This window comes from Passer domesticus, chromosome 5, assembly GCF_036417665.1.
Source record: "Passer domesticus isolate bPasDom1 chromosome 5, bPasDom1.hap1, whole genome shotgun sequence".
In the NCBI taxonomy this organism is placed as follows: Eukaryota; Metazoa; Chordata; class Aves; order Passeriformes; family Passeridae; genus Passer; species Passer domesticus.
Genome location: NC_087478.1, coordinates 22,879,781 through 22,901,123, shown reverse-complemented (window position 1 = coordinate 22,901,123; position 21,343 = coordinate 22,879,781). Strand labels below are relative to the sequence as shown.

General features: G+C 35.6%; 1 protein-coding gene across 2 annotated transcripts in view; it reads right to left on the bottom strand.

The window, feature by feature from the left end:
* Window positions 1-21,343, bottom strand: part of CTTNBP2 (cortactin binding protein 2) — a 75,245-nt gene that overhangs the window by 10,005 nt on the left and 43,897 nt on the right. For both annotated transcript variants that reach the window (XM_064422316.1, XM_064422315.1), the window contains exons 6-17: window positions 20,253-20,352; window positions 17,627-17,777; window positions 16,299-16,553; window positions 13,050-13,167; window positions 10,473-10,739; window positions 9,027-9,122; window positions 8,509-8,588; window positions 7,356-7,442; window positions 7,173-7,272; window positions 5,295-5,447; window positions 4,830-5,017; window positions 2,266-2,444 (exon numbers count right to left, since the gene is read on the bottom strand). In XM_064422316.1, the coding sequence (XP_064278386.1) occupies window positions 2,266-2,444; window positions 4,830-5,017; window positions 5,295-5,447; window positions 7,173-7,272; window positions 7,356-7,442; window positions 8,509-8,588; window positions 9,027-9,122; window positions 10,473-10,739; window positions 13,050-13,167; window positions 16,299-16,553; window positions 17,627-17,777; window positions 20,253-20,352 (1,774 nt within the window). The remainder of the gene's footprint in view (window positions 1-2,265; window positions 2,445-4,829; window positions 5,018-5,294; window positions 5,448-7,172; window positions 7,273-7,355; window positions 7,443-8,508; window positions 8,589-9,026; window positions 9,123-10,472; window positions 10,740-13,049; window positions 13,168-16,298; window positions 16,554-17,626; window positions 17,778-20,252; window positions 20,353-21,343) is intronic.

Sequence of the window (21,343 nt, the reverse complement as noted above, 5' to 3'; positions counted from 1 at the left end):
TGCTTTTATAAGCTTGATAAAGTTACATTACTTAGAAAAATAATTAGTACAGTTGTTAAAATACAATGAAAAATGTGTATTGCAGATGATCCTTGAAGGACCTTGAATCTTCCTTAGCATAATGTTGTAGATATTATTCCATATAGTTACAGTCTGTTTCTGCTAGCTAAGCTACCAAAATAAACAATTACTTGTATTTTAGTCATAAAGAACTCTCTCTTTTCAATTTCTGCCTATGTCAGCTTTCAACATTTTGCAATACTGCCAGTATAAATGATCAGAAATGAATACTGCAAAGATAAAATTAATTGAGGCCATTCTAATCTAACAAATAACAGAGGATGGGCATGCTCTCTAAATAAAATTCCATCCTGGTATTTAAATTCAATTTTAAGTTTATGCTCATCTTGATCAAGTCCCCCATTATTTGATATAGCTGATACTTAGGAAAGGTAAAACACACCCCTCCCCTCAAAAAGGGCTGCAAAGTGAGTCATTCCTGTTGGAACATCATCTTCAGTTCCCTAAACCAAGAAAAAATGGAGTTAAAATTTTCTTCATTTATTCACTCTACTCACCAAAGTAGGTGAAGCTACATGAAACACGCAGCAGGAAACAATTTCCTGTCACACGCTCTCTGCCTGCCCTGCTGCTGCTTCTTCCTCTTGTCTCATGCTAACACTGAGCCCAGAGTGAACCCAATTTGTAGATAGCTGTCTGCTGTCCTGATAAATTGGACTGACTCAGAGAAGCTTTACAAAATGCAAAAAGCAGCAGAATAGCACAGTGGAGAGGAGGGGCAGGAGGAAAGGAGTGGTTAATTAGACTGAAATAACAGCAATCAGTGAGCTGCTAATTAAAAGTTATTAATTACATGACCATACTGTTAGCTATCATGCTGCTAAACTAAAAGTGCCCAGTAAGAGCTCACTGGAGCTGTGCTTTTTAGTTGTTTATTAGGGGACAAAAACTACATTAAAATGAAAAGTCAGCTGGCATATGACTAAAATAAAAGGCATTTTAGGGCTGTACTCAAAATAAAGCACTGTGAAACCAGTCAGAGTTACACTGAGAAGAAATCATGACTCAGAAATGTATAACTAAGATATCTAAAGAATAGTTTTTCTGTCCTCTATTAATGCCACTGCAATAAATAAGTTATTAAAACATTTCAGAGGACATGATTCAAAGGGAAGATGGGAGATAGATGCATGGTCTGCTTTATTCTTTTTTAATTTCCCAGTACCCATACAATTTCAAGTCAATCTTATGTCCACATTTAGACTTTGATAATTACTCTGAAGATTAGTATCTAATCTGTACTTGTCGAGAATAAAAAGGAAAAAAACCAAGCAACATATCAAGATCTGCAGACAGAACATGAAATGAGACAGCCTCTGCACATGCTAGGCAAAGGCCCCTCCCTCATGTGTTAAGCAGAGGCTCCTGGAAGAAGGGTCAGCAAAAAGTATTACAAGAGAAACAGGTCAGAGAAGGAGTAGAGGGGGTTACCTGAGTGGTAAGAAAAGTTATGTCACATCTCCAGAAATCAAAGTTATACTTCAGCTCTGAGTAAGTCTGAATCTTAATTAGAGGCTCATTATCTTTTTGATACAGCCAAAAAACATCTTAGTGTGAAATTAATATAATTTAAAATTCTACAATAATTTCTTTTATCTTTTGCTAGCATATGGAGTTGGAATGTGATGATATTTTTATGCAACTGTAGGCAAGAAAAGCCAAAATTTCCATTATTTTTCAGTATTTTTTAATGTTACTGGCCCTAGCCAGTATGTGTAACTAAACTTACATACTAAACTAACTAAACTTATTGACCAGCACTGAACTCACCACACTGCCCTACTTACTAAGATATCTCTAAACTGTATGTATGTATGTTTTTTAATTATACAACATATTTAAAAGAGTGAGAAATCATTCTCCAAACTTCCTTTATATAAAAATTCAAAAGGAGAGTTGACCAACTTTTCTTGAATCTTTTAACCTCTGTGTCATAAAATAAATGAAAGATCTCAAGAAGACTGACTTTAGTGCAGTGTTAGACACCCTTTTGCCACTTGCATCCTTCAGAATTGTCTTTCTAGTAACTAAATAGTCAACAGAAATTTAAACCTTTCAACAATTCCAATTAAATTTTTTTAAGGTTCTGGAGTCAGCGGGGTTTTGGGAGAAACACAACCACTACATTTGTGGTAAGTATCTAGCTGGTACTGAACAGCATCAAACAGGAAACAAAAATCTTACTTGACTGTTGCTTGGCTGTGCCCTGGAACCACAGGACAGGAGAAGAAATGCTTTGGCCCCATCAGTGCTTCAGGTGCTCCTAGACGTGATAAGCAAGAGTTCAGCTGGTGCCAAACAGCAAGAATCCAGTCTATGATCTTGCACACAGGATCACATGGAGGAGGTACTTTGCCTCTGAACTGCAGGGAGAAAAGATGTTTGACATGGCATAAGACCAGAACTAAAAACACTTTCCTTGAAACTCCAGGAAGGCTTGGGTTTTTTTTTTTTAGTTGTATGTGTTGCTATTAAAAGATCAGGAACAGTCAAGAACAGGTCAAAGCTTTTTATAGAATATAATGACATCTTGCTGTATTAAAACTTATCTTCCCAACTACACTTCAACAGATATATCCTTATCAATAAACTGACATGCCTTTACTTTCTTGTGGGAAACTAAGGCAGAAATTTTGGTAGCAGTGGTTTTCTACAGTGTTTAATATTAGGATTACAAGAGATATGTACCATATACAATGCAATGTATATGATACAAATAAGGCATTATGAAAAAATGCCCAATTGCACTGAACAGAAATATCTGATCCAGACATATGCCCAGTGGATTTCCATATTGATTTTAGATCTAGTAGCAGTGAAGAAAAGATGTCTTCCTCTAAGACTTGTGTTTTTAGTCTTTCTTGTTAAGGGCAAATTATTTAGTGCCAGAAAAATCTCCTGTTTCCTCTGACTTCAAATTACAGTCTTTCATCATCCTAATCCTAGGATTATCCTCTGTAACAATTTAAATTAAAGGAAGCATTAAAAGATGTACAGGGATAATAAATGACAGCATTGAAGCCAGAGCCTCTTGATAGAGTCTATAGGTGAACTTAAAGTAGAAAAACATTAAAACTCTTCCCATATAACCTAATGGTTCAAACTAACAGGAAAAGAGCTTTTCACCTGAACACATGAATATTACAGCACAAAAAAGGTATCATAATACAGAGCAATGATCTTTGAAATAGTCTGTGCTTCTAACAATACATGTGTTTCTACTTTGCTTTAGAGTTTTGCAACAGATTAATCTTTTATTTTTGACTTTGCAATCCACTATTTTAAGTCCTGTACCAACTGGCATTTGAGTTTACATATGGCACATGTTTGAATTTCAAAAAATGTGCTACCACACTGGGCATTTCAATATTTAATTAGGGAAGATACAGGAAGACACATGGCTCTTTTTCTCCAAATAGCCACCATCTGCATATATGCTCAAGAGAAACTAAACTTAATGAGATTACTAACCAAATTCTGTTCAACTTCAGTCAGAGGTAGGAGCCTATTTCATAGTCAAATTCTAACCTATTACACTAAGGATTTCTTTCAAGCCCAAAAAAATAGCCTGAAAATTACATCTGTTATGTGATGCTGCAAGTTCTTCTAGCCAAACCAGTTTGGCAGAGTAAGTCTGATGCAGCCTTTGACTATGAACAAGTCACAACTTAAAAAACATAATCTAAGGAAAGTAGTCTATTAAGAGTTTCATAGATTTCCCATGATTCTTTTTTTTCTATTCTGTATTCTGGTTCTTGCAATTAAAGAATACTTAGGAGTTTTTCTAAATTTCCTCATTATCCTGGCTGAAATGTTCAAATACCACCCATTTCCTCTGCAGGATCTCTTTGAATCAGTAAGCTTTTATAGATGAGAACTGTGGCAAAGGGTACAGGAGATGACATCCCCAAGGATAACCAAGACACATCCAGCTGAACACTCAAAACTGACAGTAGGTCTTGTTGTTGCACAACAGGACTCTTTATTACTGGTAGTTTTTTCTATTCCTAGAACAATCTCCCTTTTTAAGCCTGTTCAAAACTTCTGCCAAGATTATTTTCCTTTGCAGCTGTTTTGATTAAACTCCCTCTGCCAATGTCTAACAGTGCCTGACTGTTGGTAATAGCTGCTATCACACTCAAATGGTATTCCAAATAACTTTTGAAAGTCCACTATTCCTCTTTTACCTACATCTTTATTTTAATTTCCCATTTTTGTTTATTTATTAATTTAAAACAGACTTCCCATCTTTATTTTCTTTTGGACTTTTGTTTCAGCTTCAGCAGATCTATTAGCTCAAAACAACTTTTCTAATTATAAAATTTGCCCCTCTTTTGATATGAAAATCATGGAAAATATTTTTCTGCTTAAAACTTAGACAAAACACATATCTGACTACCTTATTTTAGATATTGAGAATAATTTCTTTGAAGAAGAGACTATGTATGTTTGTTGAACTGATTCTCAGAAGAATGAAAGAAAATGTTGAAAAATTACTGAAGGATGTTTCATGCAGTTGACAGGCAAGTAGCCACAGTATCATTATTTGCAACCAACCAATTAGCCATGACCACACACTGTTCTTTGAGGCTAAGCACAACATTTCCAGATACACAGCCTGTATCTTGTCAGAAATGAATGGTTTTTTTCCTGAAACAAGTTATCTGCTCTGCTTTTGGCATTACCATCATACACATTTCACAGACCTGGTGATGAACATAACTGCTGAGGCTGATTCGAGTTCTTACCTTGTTTATTACTTTTCTCCTTAAAATCCTCTGAAGCAAGCCTCGCATTGGCTCCCCGTCCCACCTCAGCTGAACCCAACGGAAATGCTGCTGAACCAGCAGGTCAGAGCCATGAAGATGGCACTTTGAGATGGTCCCCAGTAAAAAGCAGTTCTCATGGAAGTAAAAGGCACCAGAAACTCCATTTGCTAAAAAGGAACCATAAAACACTTAACTGAAGTACTCAAAGCCTTGTCATGATTTCTTACAGAAGCAAGAAGCAGTGACATAATTAGAAAGGAAAAACCACCCACAAAACACCATAAACTAGCTAAAAAATATGGTGTCTTTGTAAAGGGGACAACTGTTTACAATAAAATATAAAAACTGAACAAATTACATTTTTCTCCTCTTCCCTGTTTGTCAAATATTACAATAAAACTGTACTGTAGTAAAAACATCTCTGCAAACCAATTCTTTAAATACCTCTTTGAATAGTGCAGGGATTCTCTGAACTCCGATTCTCAAGAGGTGCTAGAAAATCTCCGAGTAATTCAGATAAAGAAGCTCTCTCCAGATTTTCTAAAATCACAATTGTTGTCTTGTTTACAGGAGGCTGTTTCACTGGGATCAGACAAGCTGAAATACAAAAATCCCATTAATGTATACTTAGGAAGATTTACTTCTATTTATATATACAGAATTTACTGCTACTAGTGTAACAGAAGATTTTTATTTTTTTCCTTTTGTTTACAGGCCACACAGACTGGATTATAAGTTCAAAATTGAAAGCATAAAATCAAATAATAGAAAGAATATCATAGTGTATATTAAGAAAAAAATTGAAGGCTATGATTAAAATAAATTCCTGAAATGGCTAATAGGATCTTCATAGGTAGGAAAGATTTCAGTACATTGAATATAAATACAACAGAAAAGATAACAAAGACCTCTTTAAACATTTCTATAATTTGCTGTACTACATCTTAAACTTTTAACATGTACTCTTTATACCATGTAGTGACAAAAGGTTTAAGAATAGTCCATGTTTGTAAGAAACTTTATAATTCTATGAGACAGTAGCAAACTTCTATGAGAAGTAGGCAATCTTCTCTTCCAAACTTCTTTCAATATCTTTAAGAATCACTCAAATAATCAGAGCTAGTATGAGGCAAACCCAGTAGCATCTGAACCTAAAAAGTATTAAAATGACATTTCTGTATTTTATTAACATTTTAAATATTTTGTTTTAATTTTCCTGATTTTAACATCTTACCACTTAAAAAAGACACAGCTTTGCAAGTGTTCTTGCAACACTAAATCCCAGGTGAATGCTTCTGTAACACACACATAAACACTTATCTTGACTATACTGTGTCCTGCAGTTTCACAACCTTTTGAAAGTGGTACTAACAACAGTCATTAATAAGGCAAAACTTACAGCAACTGATTGTACCTGATCATTGCTATTTAGTTCCTGACTATTGCTACTATCTTTTACTGAGAGGCTACAGCTTGAAAGGAGGGAGGACAGGTACCCTCACTGTGTCTGATGGATTCATTTAGAGGGGAAATGCTCTCAGGAAAGGAGATGCAGCAGAACAGTGGGGAAAGAAGATGGCAGAAAAATGAGAGACACAACCAGAAGCAACATACTGAATTGCAAAACCAGACTACTAAAAAGAGTGTGTTGCTGACACAGAAGAGCACCCAAAAGAAGCAGCTTTCCTAAGAGACAGTGGCCAGTAAACAAACCAAACTACAAATGACATTCTTGCCTCCAGGCCTAGCACCAATGCCTGGCAGACTTCTGACTAAATGGCCTCTTCTCTCCCACCAATCCCATGGCACTGAAAGTGACATGTGGGAATAATCACTGGCACAAGCTATCCTGGGAACTGTGACCAGGATTTCCTTAGAGGAAAAAACTGCCACAGACTGAAGTTACACCAGGCAGTATGAGAACATACAGAACAGAGCACTGCACGGCACTGTACAGCCTGATAGGATGGCTCTGCTTTTGTTCATGAGCACTCACAGTAGATCTTCAGTTCTGATTCAGTAGATCTGAACCAAAGCAATCAACTTTTAAAGGATCACAAACAAGGGGAAAAAAGAATGAGACAGAAGTTGGTATTCAAAATGACTAGTTTTACTTAGATGGCATGAACTTTTGACAGAACTCCTTATTGGGAGCTCTCCCTCAGTTTAGACTCACACAATTGGCCCCAAGCACCTGAAAAACTATGAGTTCCATTAAAACATGCCATCCACTATGCAAAATGGTTTACGTATTCCTTTACTTTGCACTGTTAAAACTTTTCCTACAAATCACCAAAACTAGTCTTTCTGACATAACCTTACCATTACTGATGAACAGTTCTGCAAGCTGCTCCTTGGAGAAACCAGCATCCACTTCGACTTTAACAATCTCACATGTAGATCCTGCAGCCACTTGCTTTTGCTGTGTTGAAAATTTATATATTTGGTGAAATAGTGAAAACTCTGGTTTATGGACTAATTCACTTGATATGTTTGTGCAAATACCTTTATGCAGGCTGCTATCTGATATGCTATGTAATCTTGCAAACTTCCTTCTGGACCATGGAAAATGACATTACGGTATTGTTCAACCTACAGACAGATAAATATAAATATTTACTTCATAAAGAAATTATTCTTGGAAGTTCAGACTTGGATTTTGTTTTAACCTACATGACACAATCAGCACCTAAAAGACAAAATTGTTTGATTTGCACTACTGAAGTTGATAATCCTTACTATACTAGTTTCAAAGTAGACATTTGCATACAACATATTTGAAATATATTGATAAATTTATATCCTAATTTGTAGAACTACATTTGTTGTACTACAACAGTACAACACTGTTTTAAAACAGTGATCTGGAAGAATAAATTTAGTAATCACAAATATTTTCTTGAATTAAAATATATACAATGATGCCAAAATCATCAACTTAAGTCACTACTAAGTTAAGGATTAAGACTGAGGACTTCATTTGCAGTAGAAATGGGATCATGTTATCAGTACAGTAGAACAATTATTTTTTAATCTGTTTTACCTCTAAAATGTCATATCTCTGCAATCTCTTGGCAATATGGCTGAATAGAGCAGAAACCTGTGGCACATTTTCCTGACAACATAAAACACTATCCAAGGACACAGCAGAAATAAGCAGGTTCTAAACTAATTCTGATTTTATGCAATGTTAAAAGAAATTATCTATGAAAGTCATCTCATATTATTCTATTATTCTTACATTTTGTGGTATTAAATAAGGTGTGTTACAGGAGATTTCTACATAAGCTCGTAATAAAATTCACGTCTTAAATAATTGCTTACGTGAATGTCATTCTAATTTACTTTCTCCTCAAAAAGTGGAATAAAATAACCTTGGAAAGCAATTAAGACATCAGAGAGCTTTTAATATATTTTTAAGCAGTTCAGTTAATCAGAGAGCAGCTATTTAAAGAAGAAAGTTAATGCCCTCACAAGACTAAAGTTAAGGGTAAATTCAGGGGGAACTCCATTTTAAAATAGCCTTCATCCCATTTCATTTTTTTACAAGTCTTGATGTTCTTTCACAGAGAAAAAAACTCCCAATTTTAGTCAACACTATTACAGAAGTATTTTGACAAACAAGTAGCATGCAGAGAGAAGCTAGCTTATTACTGACCAGGCGGAGATAATTCTGAAGTGTCTGAAGATGGATCATGGATGCATAACTCACACTGTTTAAACAGCCTTCTTGAGGTCCTTAAAATGAGACATACAAATAACTTTGGTAAGTTTCTCATGTATACATGCATGTATGACTGATACATATGATTTTCATGCAGTATTCTACAGTGACCTTTTATAATTAGAGGCTACATAGATTAAAATGCTGAATAAATGAAAGACATTAATCCAGCACCATAGATTCATGGGTAACCATGACATAAGCAGTATATATACTACTATACGGCTGAAAAAGGCAGTAAGACTTTTATGTGCAGCATATTTTCTGGCACAGAAATGCCAGAAAAATGTTGTAGACACTTTAAAATCTAGTTAAACGACTAAACAGATATGATGTCTCTAAGAATCAAGCAACACTGAAGAACAAAATCAGTAGCAAATGACTCTCAAATGATGTATTTCATATGGAGTATCTTAACATTCAAAACTGAAAAATTATGACTTGAAAATTACCAAACAAAAACACTGTGATATGCTCAGCTCTATTGTTCTTCAAAAAGTCCCATGGTGGCTGGGAAAAAATCTGACCTGTTGACCATGTAATGTTTCCTGTTAAAAAAAGAGAGAGATATTCCTTGTATGTATATAAAATGTCCTACACTCAAGCATATTCACTTGCTTACAAAGATTATGTGCATACACTCACAAATTTGACAAACAAACCAGTCCCATGCATGAGATGTACTAAAGCATGCTATTATTTGATATACAACTGAAGTTACTTGTGTCTTCTGCCAGTTGAGACACAAGTTAAACAGCTAGCCTATCTTTTTATCTTTACACATAGACTAAAACAGAATAATTTGCCCACTCTAACATGACCAGGGTTCAGTTTTGCTAATGGGAAGGTAAAGAAGGAATAAGATTTAAGATGAAGTAATGGATTTTCAGAAACCTATACAACTATTACTAAGACCACCATATTTTGGCCAATTTTACATAATTTTAAAGATTTCTCTTTTGTACCTTGCTAAGGGAAGTTATGTAAAACAGTAGTTCTGTTTACCTATGCTGGTGATTTACAGTCTGTATTTACTGTTTATTCTGGATGTACTGTAAAGAAGCCATGTGGGCTTTGAATTGTTTTTGCAGGACCACAGAATGTCCTGAGTTGAAAAGGACTCACAAGGATCATCAAACTCAAACTCCTGGCTCTGCGCAGGACATCCCAAGAGTCACATGTACCTGAGAGCATTGCTCAAATGCTTCTTGAACTCTGTCAGGCTGGTGCTGTGACCACTTCCCTGGGGATCCTGTACCACTGCCCAAACACCCTCTGGTGAAGAACCTTTTTCTAATATCCATCCTAAACCTCCATGACACAACTTCAGGCCATTCCCTCAAGTCCTGTCACTGGTCACCCCAGGGAAGAGATCAGTGCCTGTCCCTCCTCTTCCCTTCATGAGGAAGTTGCAGACTGCATTGAGGTCTCTCCTCAGTCTCCTCCAGGCAGAACAGACCAAGTGACCTCAGTCACTCCTCACACAGCTTCTCCTCAAGGCTTTCCCCATCCCCATGTCTCCTTTGGACACTCCCTAATTGCTTTTTCTTATATTGTGGCATCCAAAACCGCACACAGCACTCAGGGTGAGAACTTAGCTTCACCTGACATACAGATTTCTCCTCTGGAGTACCAGAAGTACTAGAAGACTAATTAACATAGGGCCTCATGAGCTCCAAGATTATATTAAAGTGCATAATTAATTGTTTCATACACACAGCTAAAAGTAAGGAATACTTTCATGGCAGCACTGTTCAAAGTTTCATTTCTAGTATTAGTCTTTCTTAGTCTATGATTTAAAAAATGCAGTGATTCAAAGACATTTTTATCTTAGAAGATTTCACAAATTTGAGAACACCCCCAAGTTTTGCTTTTATCATTAACACCAATGTTGATACCTAGTTTGACAGAAAATATACTGCTTGCACTGAGGCCAATGTTGGATTCTGCAGCACTATTAAATGACAGATCTTCTAGGCTCCTCCATCCATCAGAAGCGATTGCTTGGAAATGGTTTGTCACTGCCTGACTCACTGCTTTTGAAAAATCATCCCATGACGTCTGCTTGCGGATATTTAAAGCACATATTGTATCAAATTCCTCTGTACCACAATGGACTGGTTCAACGCCACTGACTGAAATCCTTACAGGTACATTAAGAGCATCTGTTGAAAAACACAACACCAACTATGAGAAAAACTGTAAAACTCTAAATAATCCCATTATTATCAACCAATAACAACCAGTATTAGCAAGGAAAGCTACAAAATCAGAGCAGTGATGAAAATACCAAGGCATCTATAATTTTTTACAAAAAACAGTTCAGTATTATTATGCTTAAATAACAGGAAACAAGACAAAATTTACTTAATCTTATATTTTGTCTTTACAGACTAATTACTTATAAATTAAGACAGATGGTAGGCAATGTCTTAATTTTTCAGTTCATTGTGTTTATGTACATTTTTTCTTATCAAGGTAGGAAATAATTTTCTGGCACTAGTGCACAAATGGAAAACACAGCTGAGCCAAACATCTTTAAATAAAAAGCTAAGAGCTAAGACAGAAAATGCACTTGAAAGGGTATATTTTCTTTGTTACAGAGTAAATTGACAAAATATTAAAAAAGGAAATTTATATGCACATTCTAGAAACTATGAAGTATTTTAAATCTTGCTCTTTGGAATACAACTCAACAGAAGCAGTAGTCTCTGGAGATCATTTAGATGACTAAAAATGAAAAAAAAACCCCAATCTATCTTCTAATTTTCATGCCGAACAATATGTTTCAGAAATTATTAAATTAAAATTAAAATTTAGAAAGTACACCATAAAAAACAACCCATATCAGATTATTATGATGTCTTGCAACATAATCTTTGTTTCCCTTTTGTGTCCAGAAGCCAGATCTTCAGCTGATACAAACCAATGAAATTTTCCTGATGTCAGAAAAGCTCTGATTTAAACCCACTAGCCTACCAATGGGAAAGGACTATTCAGAGGCATCCTTCAGATGTGGAATTGTGAGAAATGCATCAAAGGCTTGCCCTTCTGATGGCTGGACCTCAGGGAAATGAGCACAGACTGTAAGGAGTACAGAGGGTTCTCCACAAGGAACAGGCCCCTAGGACAGAGGCACAGAATATGCCTAAACTAAACACATGTGACCTCTAAGGCATAGCTGGCAATCCTGGCCCCAGTCTTTCAGATCTGTCAGAGCACAGATCCTCCTGTCCCTACAGCAGAAATCTTACTGGAGTGTGAGGAGGTAGAGGATGGTACACAGACACCTTACCCAAAAATGCAGTCTTGGCGTAAGGTGTAAAGAAGACAAGGGGAGGCCAAAGGTTCTGACCTGATAAAAGCTGTTGTATTCATGAAAAGCATGACCAGAGACACAGGATACTAAGACTGATGGAAATAATACAAGCATTAATTTAACAGGCTGCAGATTCAGCCATCAGAAATTGTTTCAGTCTGATAAAGATGACTATGGAGGAGTGCCTATTAGAAAGTGAGCTGTATTCCCCTCTGAACCTGCAGTAAAATGGTAAGAACTGGGATTTAAAACAGCTGAAGAGGAAAATCAGAAGCAGCAGACAGAAAACTTCCTCAATTTGTTGATAACCAGTGAATTTAACTACCCACATCCCTATATCCCACAAGACAAACACAAAAAAGGAGTGAAAAAATGGAGAGCATACAGATCAATAAATGCCATAATTCTAACCATGCAGAGAAATATAGATATTTTTCTCTGTATATGTAGATACAGATATATCTAGATTGATATAGTGATATAAAACCCACAAAACTAGTGAGAGGTTGAATTAAGTTTTGTCTGAAGAAATACACAGATGAGCCTGCTCTGCTGAATTTTGAGAAAACATACAGAGAAGGAAGAAGATGACAGGTTTCAACAGAAGAGCAATCTTCTTACAGAAGTTACTGATGCTGGAAAAAAGAAGTTCTTTGATGTTGTCTCTAAGAAATATTTGAAGAATCAAACAAATAATCCCCTCACCAGTAAGTGACAAAATAAACTGTGCTCTAACAAGAGATTCAGATATGACTAGATGATCATCTTAGCCTGAGGGAATTTGACAGCTACTCACCACTAAGTGACTATTTCTGCAAGAATGTGAAGAAAAGATAAGAGGAAGGCATTAGCTTTTGAAAAAGTAATTGCTAATATTAAATTCAGAAATTTTAAGAGTGTATGGGCATTTGCAAATGTACAATATGTACCATCTTTTTGAATGGTTTAGAAACAAAGACATGAGGAATTTAATAACCTCCAACACAATTTTATCATATGCTTTTGCAAAATTTGGAGAATAGAAACTTGATAGATCAAAGTAACTTAATATTGTGGTGCCAAAAAAGTGACAACTACCCTTTTCATATTTCTAATTTTTGCCCCACAAGTTCTTTACTAAAAACATTTTTATGTAGTGCTGATAGCATTTACTTACTTAAGTTTTCTAGGAGATGTTTGCAATCATCAGTAGCAACATCATGCAATGTTCGATTACACTTATCTTTTCTCTCAGCCTCTAGTCCACCATGGCTACAAAGGATTTCTAGACAGTTCTGCAAAGGTAGGAACTGTATTATTTATTTGTCCATTTGCTGCACTAAAGCATTCTACCAATATGCAGTTAGATTATTCCTAATTAAAATTCTTACACATGCATTTCCAAAGACAATCAGCTACAGAGGTTCTATAGATAAAATGATGTTTCTCACAGAGTTGAAAGCCAGGAGTAAAATATTTTATAGCAGACTTTGAAGTCTCAAATAATGACTATAAAAAAGCAGAACACATAGAGCCAGGGTTCTACAGTCTCTATACCATCAAGTGCTGATTAGCTGAATTAAGAAATTCTTACATCTGGCCACTAGTTTAGGTATTGATAAGAAAGACAGAAACACACACCTATTATCCTGGTCTGAACATCTTGGCCTCAATGTTCAAGCAACAATAAGTAATTCTAAAGCTTAATACAGACTAATAAATGAATCTATTTAGGTAACAATCCATAAAATCAATTTTTGTAATTCACCAAGCAGGAGCTTCCATCATGACTGACACCTAAGTGGGACACAAAAAAGGAATAATTTTAAAATCATCTTGCAAGCCTCTTCTTTGGCAGAATTTCTGCAAGCAGAAACCTGAAATTCTGCAAGCATCATAGGAATGTAGTGATATAAAAATGTATTTTTATTAAGTCAGAGCACAAACATCTTGTGGATGACAACATGATGCCCTCTAAAAATGTCATATGCTCAACAAAAGGAAAAATCATTGAATTTAGAAACAAGCTATTAGCATTTAAATTTGCTAAGTATGCTGCAGTATGGTTAGATTGATAGAACCATACTGTAACATGAAAAATTATTAACTATATAGATCCTCCCAAATCTGTGTGGGATAAAAGAGTTCTCATGAAACTACATTCAACTTGATTGATCAACAATCAGAAAAAGGATCAAGTCCTTGTTTCTAATGACCATCATTCTGCAATAATACAGGCAGCCTCCATGAAAGCTTTTCTATCTCAGATATGCTTTTAAAGACACATCCACTAGTAAAAAAAGAGAAACCAATGGAAATTATACTACTTAATACTGTATTCATAATGATTGGGATTAACCATAGTAGAGAAACCAAACCTTAAAAACACAGAGAAACAGCTAGTGAGTATTTTGATGTGGAATATTGGCCAATTGCTGGTTGACATAGTGTTACCTATTTTGTAGCTGTTCTACAGATACTTTTGTCAGTGTATCTGACATCCTCAGACCTTTCATAAAAACAGCAATCATTCAAGGTCTATCTGCCTGTGAGGTGAAGTTTTGCCAGGCTGTAGTTATAGCACCTATAAGTACTTTAAAAATATGTTTATCTCACTAAGTTTTCCAGAAGGATATCAAGCAGAAAAAAAGCACATATTTTCTTCACAGGTTAGTTTGTTAACACTATCTCTCAAACAGAAGCAATGAATAGCAGAACAGCAGAAGGCTTAGGACTGAACTATGAGGCTGAAAATGGGAATTAAAGCAGGAAGAAGTGGGACAGAACAAAGAAGTCAAGCTTATTTCCTTAGTAAAATGAGGATTTTTGTTGTCTCTGCTGCCTATGAAAGATGCCTATGAAAGCTAAGATGTCCTAGCAGAATTATCTGTAAAGAACGGCCCCTACCTATCTCAAAACAAGAGGATGCAAGTGTCAGCACTGCTTATATGCAGCTATCATGCACTGGAATGAGTGACATGCAGTGTACATAATGGATTAGAGAACGAAGTCAAAGTGTTAACAGCACTCAGAGATTGCTATTAAGCTTTTTTAGCTTTTAAATATGCCAAACACATCTCAAATCAATAAATGCATCAAATCAAATACATTTTTATAGTCTCTGCAACATCAAAACCAGGAATCTGATTGCCAGCTGTATATCACCTTCATCACCTAAGAGACTCCCCTCAACCCCAAATGGAGATCCTATTAAACCGTTGACTTGGAATGCGCTTAGAAACTCAAACCCAGGAGTTATTAATGAAAGACACGTGAAGACTTCCAGTGTCAGACCTTTCAGAGAGATCACTAGTCAAAGCAGTTTTAGACAGAAAATGAAACCTAGACTCTAAGTTCCTGAGGATTATATTATTGCAGAAAGAGCCAACATAGTGCACATTATTTAGGTATTTGCAGACTACAGCAAGTATCTTAAACTCCATCTAAATTCGTAAGAGTGGAAGCTGGAATGAGAATCTGCATCTGCCTAACAGACATTGGTAATGGAACACTGACTCTTTGTAACGAAAAATGTTGAGTAAGCAGTGGCTGTCCCTAGAAAAACTCCTAACCTTAACTGAATCTTAAATCCGTGTCTATTTTGAGCACATCCATTTTGAACGTAAATTTATCAGGGAAAAAAACAAACATAATGAAGGTATTGAACTAGGCATGTAAACACAAGCTGATTTTTGAAGTCTTGGACTGTATTTTCTTAAAATTCACTCTTCTGTGTTTAGCACTCTCTATTTTCTTACTGGGTAAAAATTTTACAGTGAGATCTGACTGACAGCTACCATATAAAAAGAAGTCCTTTAAATGGTCCGTGTTACAAGTGTATAGCTTCTGATGTCAAGAAGTGATATTACATTTCCAGAAATCCTCCTGTTTGTCATCAGTAGAACCTGTCAAATCATCCTCCATGTCATCAGTTATCCCAACCTCACAAAAATGTTTCATTGCCTGCTAAAAAGGCTGCCCAAATTAACAAATTAAACAATGTATGTCTGCACAAATCTAGTTCTCAAATTTCTTCTTCTCCCCTCCTTCACAGAGGAAAAACTTTTCCTAGTGAAATTATGTCCATCTAATATCTATAAGCATATGACATCCAAGGAATTGGCATTCAGGGTGGGATTCATCTCACCTTAACTTTGAAAGTCTCAAGTAATGATGTTTCCTCTTTTTACTAATGTCCCATAAGAGGTAGACATTTAAATACAATAATTCACTTCATTTGACACCTGGATTCTGGGACAAATTGTCTGCTGGAGGTCTATCTCTTTCTCTGTTAAATCAAGTTGGCCTATAACCTACATAATCAACTTGGACTTGACATCTAAGTTGCAATTCTTCAAAGATAAAAGAAAAGGTTTTATTTTGCCTAAATTCTATCAGGTTTCTGTAACTTGTTGCATGGACTAACCTTAAAGCCTTTTGATGCTGCTATATGGGCAGCAGTCCAACCCTCTTTGTCAGCATGGTTGATGAGATCTGCAGAAACAACAGGCTTTACTCTACTGCTATAGTCATCTTCTCTCTTCTCCAAATCAGAGTAGTCTAAAGTAGGCTCTGTGTCCATCAAACAGTTCCCATTGTTTGGCTCTCCATAGTACATAAGGAGCTTGAGACTTTCAACATTACCAGAATCCACTGCTGCGTGAATTGGTGACCAGCCATCCTAAAAAAGAAACCACAGTAAAGAAGCACGCTGCCACCAAACACACAGAAAATTGTTTGCAGACTTATATCAGCAAAGAATCTGAATGGAAGGTTCTGTCTGGAAATTAAGAAAACAAGCAAGAGTGACATGATAATCCTTTGGGAAAACAGAGTTGCTTGTATATGTTTTGGGTGGAAGAGAGGGAAGAAAATGTAGAAGAAAAAAAATTTTTCAGCTTTCTCCAAGGACAGTCCAACAGATAAAATCTTCAAAATTTTTAGAAGAGTCTAAGTGATACAGGGCTTACAAGCTGTTAGTAAACTGCTTCCTTTCTGTGCATCAAACAAAAATGATTCCAACTATCAATATTGTTTCATGTTGCATTAATCCATTTATTAGTCAGTTTCACAGTTTTGACATCACAACTTTCTCTCATACCAAGTCAAATATTTTTACTTTCCAGTTGCAAAATAAATGAATGATAAAAAATTTAGTGTAATAATTACAGGAGGAGTAGAATATTCTGTGAAGCTACTACTCTTTGTGCTGTGTTTTGGAACAGTCTATAATCCACATTTATTGTCATAAGAATCTACTTACATCAGTCATAAAAAATATTGCCTTTATCAGGTGCATAGAAAGCACCTGAAAAAGGCAATTATGTAGGCACTAATTTTGAGACAGTCCTCCTTCCCTTCTCCTCTAGATATGACTTTTTTCAGCCGTATTCTGCGATTTGTGATATAAGAGAATCTACAATACTGGCAAGGAAGTTTTGGGGTGTTGTCCCTTCAAGGACAACAATAAAGTGCCCTAACATAAAAAGTGGAAGCATTTACTAATCCAGTGCTGGAGAAAAGATGCAGCAAATTGCCAATGAAATATTTAAAATGGTATGAAAGTCACATCATTTAGGAGATTTTAGACAAGATATAGTTTAAAAAAACCAGAAAGTATTATGAAAATAGCAAAATACTAATTTCAAATTATATGGTTTATTTCAGCTTTAAAGAAAAGTTTAAATAAACATTTTAATGTCCATATTCAGTACTATACAAGGTACTGTAACTTTACAAACTATTTTAACTTACGCTGGTTTTTATTGTTCGATCTGCTCCACCTTCCAACAATAGTTTAATACAATCGTTATTTCCATTTTTACAGGCCAGGTACAAAGGCGTCTGTCCTCTTTCAGCAGCATGGTTAATATCAGCCTGATACATAATTAATAATTCTGCACATCTACAGCAAACAATAAAGCAATAAAATTGTCTTATGTTAGACATGCAACGCCTCTTTATAACTTAAGACATTTAAATAAAGTATTGATTTTACAGATACGGATCTAACTGTGATCAATCCATATACACGAGTATAAATTATATATAAGTATAAATTTTGTACATTGGTATAAAGCCAGGCTACTTCAAACATGTAAATCTTAAACTACTGTAGCTGCATTTAAAAATTGTGAATGTGAACCACTCAGTTTCACAAGACTGATAAAAACTTGATGACAGCCGCTTAAGAAAACCATTCAGCTGAGCAAAAAAAGAGAAACAATTCTGACTACTCATATTTAAAATAGAATTGAAAAGGAAAAAAATGAAATGATTAGCTTTACCAACAAAATAGACACTCATCTAGGGAAGTAACCTGGTGGAGGCAGCAAAACAGCTATGGCAGTACCCTACCATTCAGTAGGTACCAGAGTGGAGGCCACTCCAAAGGATGGCTTGGGGGCATTGCTAGCAGCTACTGGGTGATGGAGGATGGAAGATTAGATGGAGTGCTGAGGAGCAAATTCACTTGGGGCTGGATTCAGATCCAACCTCCTGTACTTCCTTGCAGCCCTGTAGCCATAGGTCCCTTTTTTTCCCCAGTTCTTGTGCCAGAGCTGGCTACCTTTCCCATCCCCAACCTAGATATTCAACAACACTTAAGACCTTGCAAAAATCTTAATGCCAGTCAATTCACTCTGCAGTTCAAACAAGCACTGTTAACAAAGATAAGTTCCCAGTTCTCCAGCTTGATATTTATGAGTCCATTAAAATAGAAAGCATATCAACAATAAAGCATCAAAGCAGTTAGTGCAATGCCAAATAATTATTGATTAAGAGACCATACTGTAACAAAATATACTGTGACAAAATATTTAAACCAGGTATATATATAAGAATATAAGTAACTATATACTAAAAAAATCACAAGTATTTAAGAAAATTGTTTTTGATATGTTTTTATCCAGTCAGAAAATCAGTTAAGTTCAAGGTAAAATGCACAATTTTAGAGAAGAGTAAAACAGATAGCATTGATATGAATTACTTATCTATGCTTTACAAAAATGCTCAACTGAACAAAAAACAAAACGAACAAACAAAAAAAATAGTAAAACCAAATAATGTTCTGCTTTAGCAAACATTAGCCATACATCCTACCCCTACAGTCACAAAGTCATCTTAAGAAAGGTTCACAACAAGACACTTCCATAGAGCAATTCAAGATTGTTTTAAGTCTGCTAGATTAGAAATATCTGGTTTGACACTTTACATTGTATTTGGTGAATCTCAAAAAGCTACATTGATTTTCCACCTCAAGTTCAGGGTCTTTGTGGCCTGGACCACATGGGAAATTATTCTGGAAGTTTCTTCTCCTAAAATTAGCTACTGGATCATCTTCAAAAAACTAGAATTTTTTTTTTCTGACTACATAACTAGGGTTAGAACAAGAGTATTGTCTTGGCTCAGGAACAAGGTTAATGAAGATGTCACAGGGGATGGGTTATCAAGGCTCTGACAGACACCTACTGTGCAACTAAGAGCAGTTTAGTGTTGTCATTAACCCCACATTAGGAGACAGACAATACTGTTGCCCCAAATTCTACCTACTACAGATGTTTTTTTTTGTGCTTGAACTTTGAAAAGACAACAAATCAAACAGCCTGAACCATTTGTAGTTTTTTCTGACATTTTTGGCTAGCCCTATCATTCCATGCTCAATTTTGCAATTCAGTTCATGTTCAGTATCTAAAAAAGTAAAAGCAAAAAATATGTTTAGGGATAACATATTACATATGTAAGTCTAAGGCAAAAAGAATATAAAGTCTGCAATACCACAACACAGCAGATGATACACAGCAAAGTGTTGTGAAGGTAAGTCAGGGAAATAAACAACTTCCTATTTAAATGAAGTATGAAGATATTTATTTTAGTGAGAGAATATGAACACAAAAAAATTAAACCTTAATAAACCCTTGTTTTGTTGTGCAAGGTATTTGATTATGTATCACTTAAGAGAAAACTCAGATGGTCATTTGCCTCTGAATATGATATTCATAGTTTTCTATGGCTAAAAAAATCAGTAGAAAACTAATTTCCTTCTTCCTTTCTCTGTTAATCCTATACTATGGCTGATAACTCAAAGAAAATGAAGAAATTCAGTGGTATGATTGCTCATGTAGACCAGCATACCACATTGTAATTGCTAAGAATACATGCTCAGCAACCTTAAGAGCTGAAATTGGAAAGAAAACAAATAGAAAATATTAAAATCAGAATGGCATAAGAATATTAATTTAAGTAGATGTTTTCTATAAATTATAGTTAAGTCTATTTATACAAAAGAATGCAACTATAATGTAATGAAAACATACACAGTGTAAAGATAATATAAAATTGAGTAACAGCTGACATGCAAAATCTTAAAGGCTTCACTTACTTGACATGTCCCTGAGCAACTGCTGAACACAAGGGTGTAAAGCCATTTTTATCAGCAGCGTCAACTTGTGCTTCTGCAGCCAGCAGCAATCTCACACAATCTATAAATGGAGCAGAACCAAGGAATGAGTCAACAAGATCAGCATTAAAATTGCCAGTGGCTAAAGTCTGCTCAAGGGGCAACAATCAGCCAGTCTTTTGGACTACACATCACACCTTAGGGGACTGAAATAAAAGCTGAAGAAGAAGTTTGCTGGAGAAAGATGAGAATTGCCTCCCAGGGACATCACTATCCTTCTGCAAAAAGGGCTTGGGTTGGGTTCTGCTGGGATTCAAACACATGCCCACTGCAGGCAACTCCCACAGTATTAGCTATTTCACCTACCAAGTGGGGAGTCTGACTTATCCAGGAGTCCCTAAAGGCATCACTGCCTACTGGCAGTTGTGACAAATATGACAGCCACAGGGGAGATGTTCACAAGGCACACAGACCTCAAGCAACACACTGGCCAGTTTTATTTTAGGGCACTGACTTGTGATTGCAATGACAAAATAAGCTGAAAAACTCAAAACTCCCAAAACCATTCCCATTCATATATTTCCAAAACCACATGCTAAAAATAGTACCAGCCTGATTCCATCATCCCTACAGCTAATTTAAGATAATTAATTACATAGTAATTAGACGGCTTTTCATCCACAAATTGGAATATCATTTGATGCAATTAACTTTGAAGAAAACAGTTGATCTGCTCCTCGTTCTTGAAATTGGCATCAGACCAAAATAAAACAAGTCTTTTGTAATTGAAACTACTACTTGGAAAATAAGCTCAGCTACAACACCAATTACAAACTCCTGACCTGATTTCTGAGCAAGCTTAATGCATGCTGTTCTGGCACTCAGTAAAATCCTGAAGCCAAGTTTTGTTAGTGAAGTTTAACTCTAGATATCAGAACCAAATACATATTAAGAATGACTTGGATATCAAGAAAAATATATTAAGAACTACTTATAAATATGACTAGTCTACACCATTCTTCAACATATTTACTCCCGTTACAATTTTTTCAAATACTAATACAGGTGCTGTG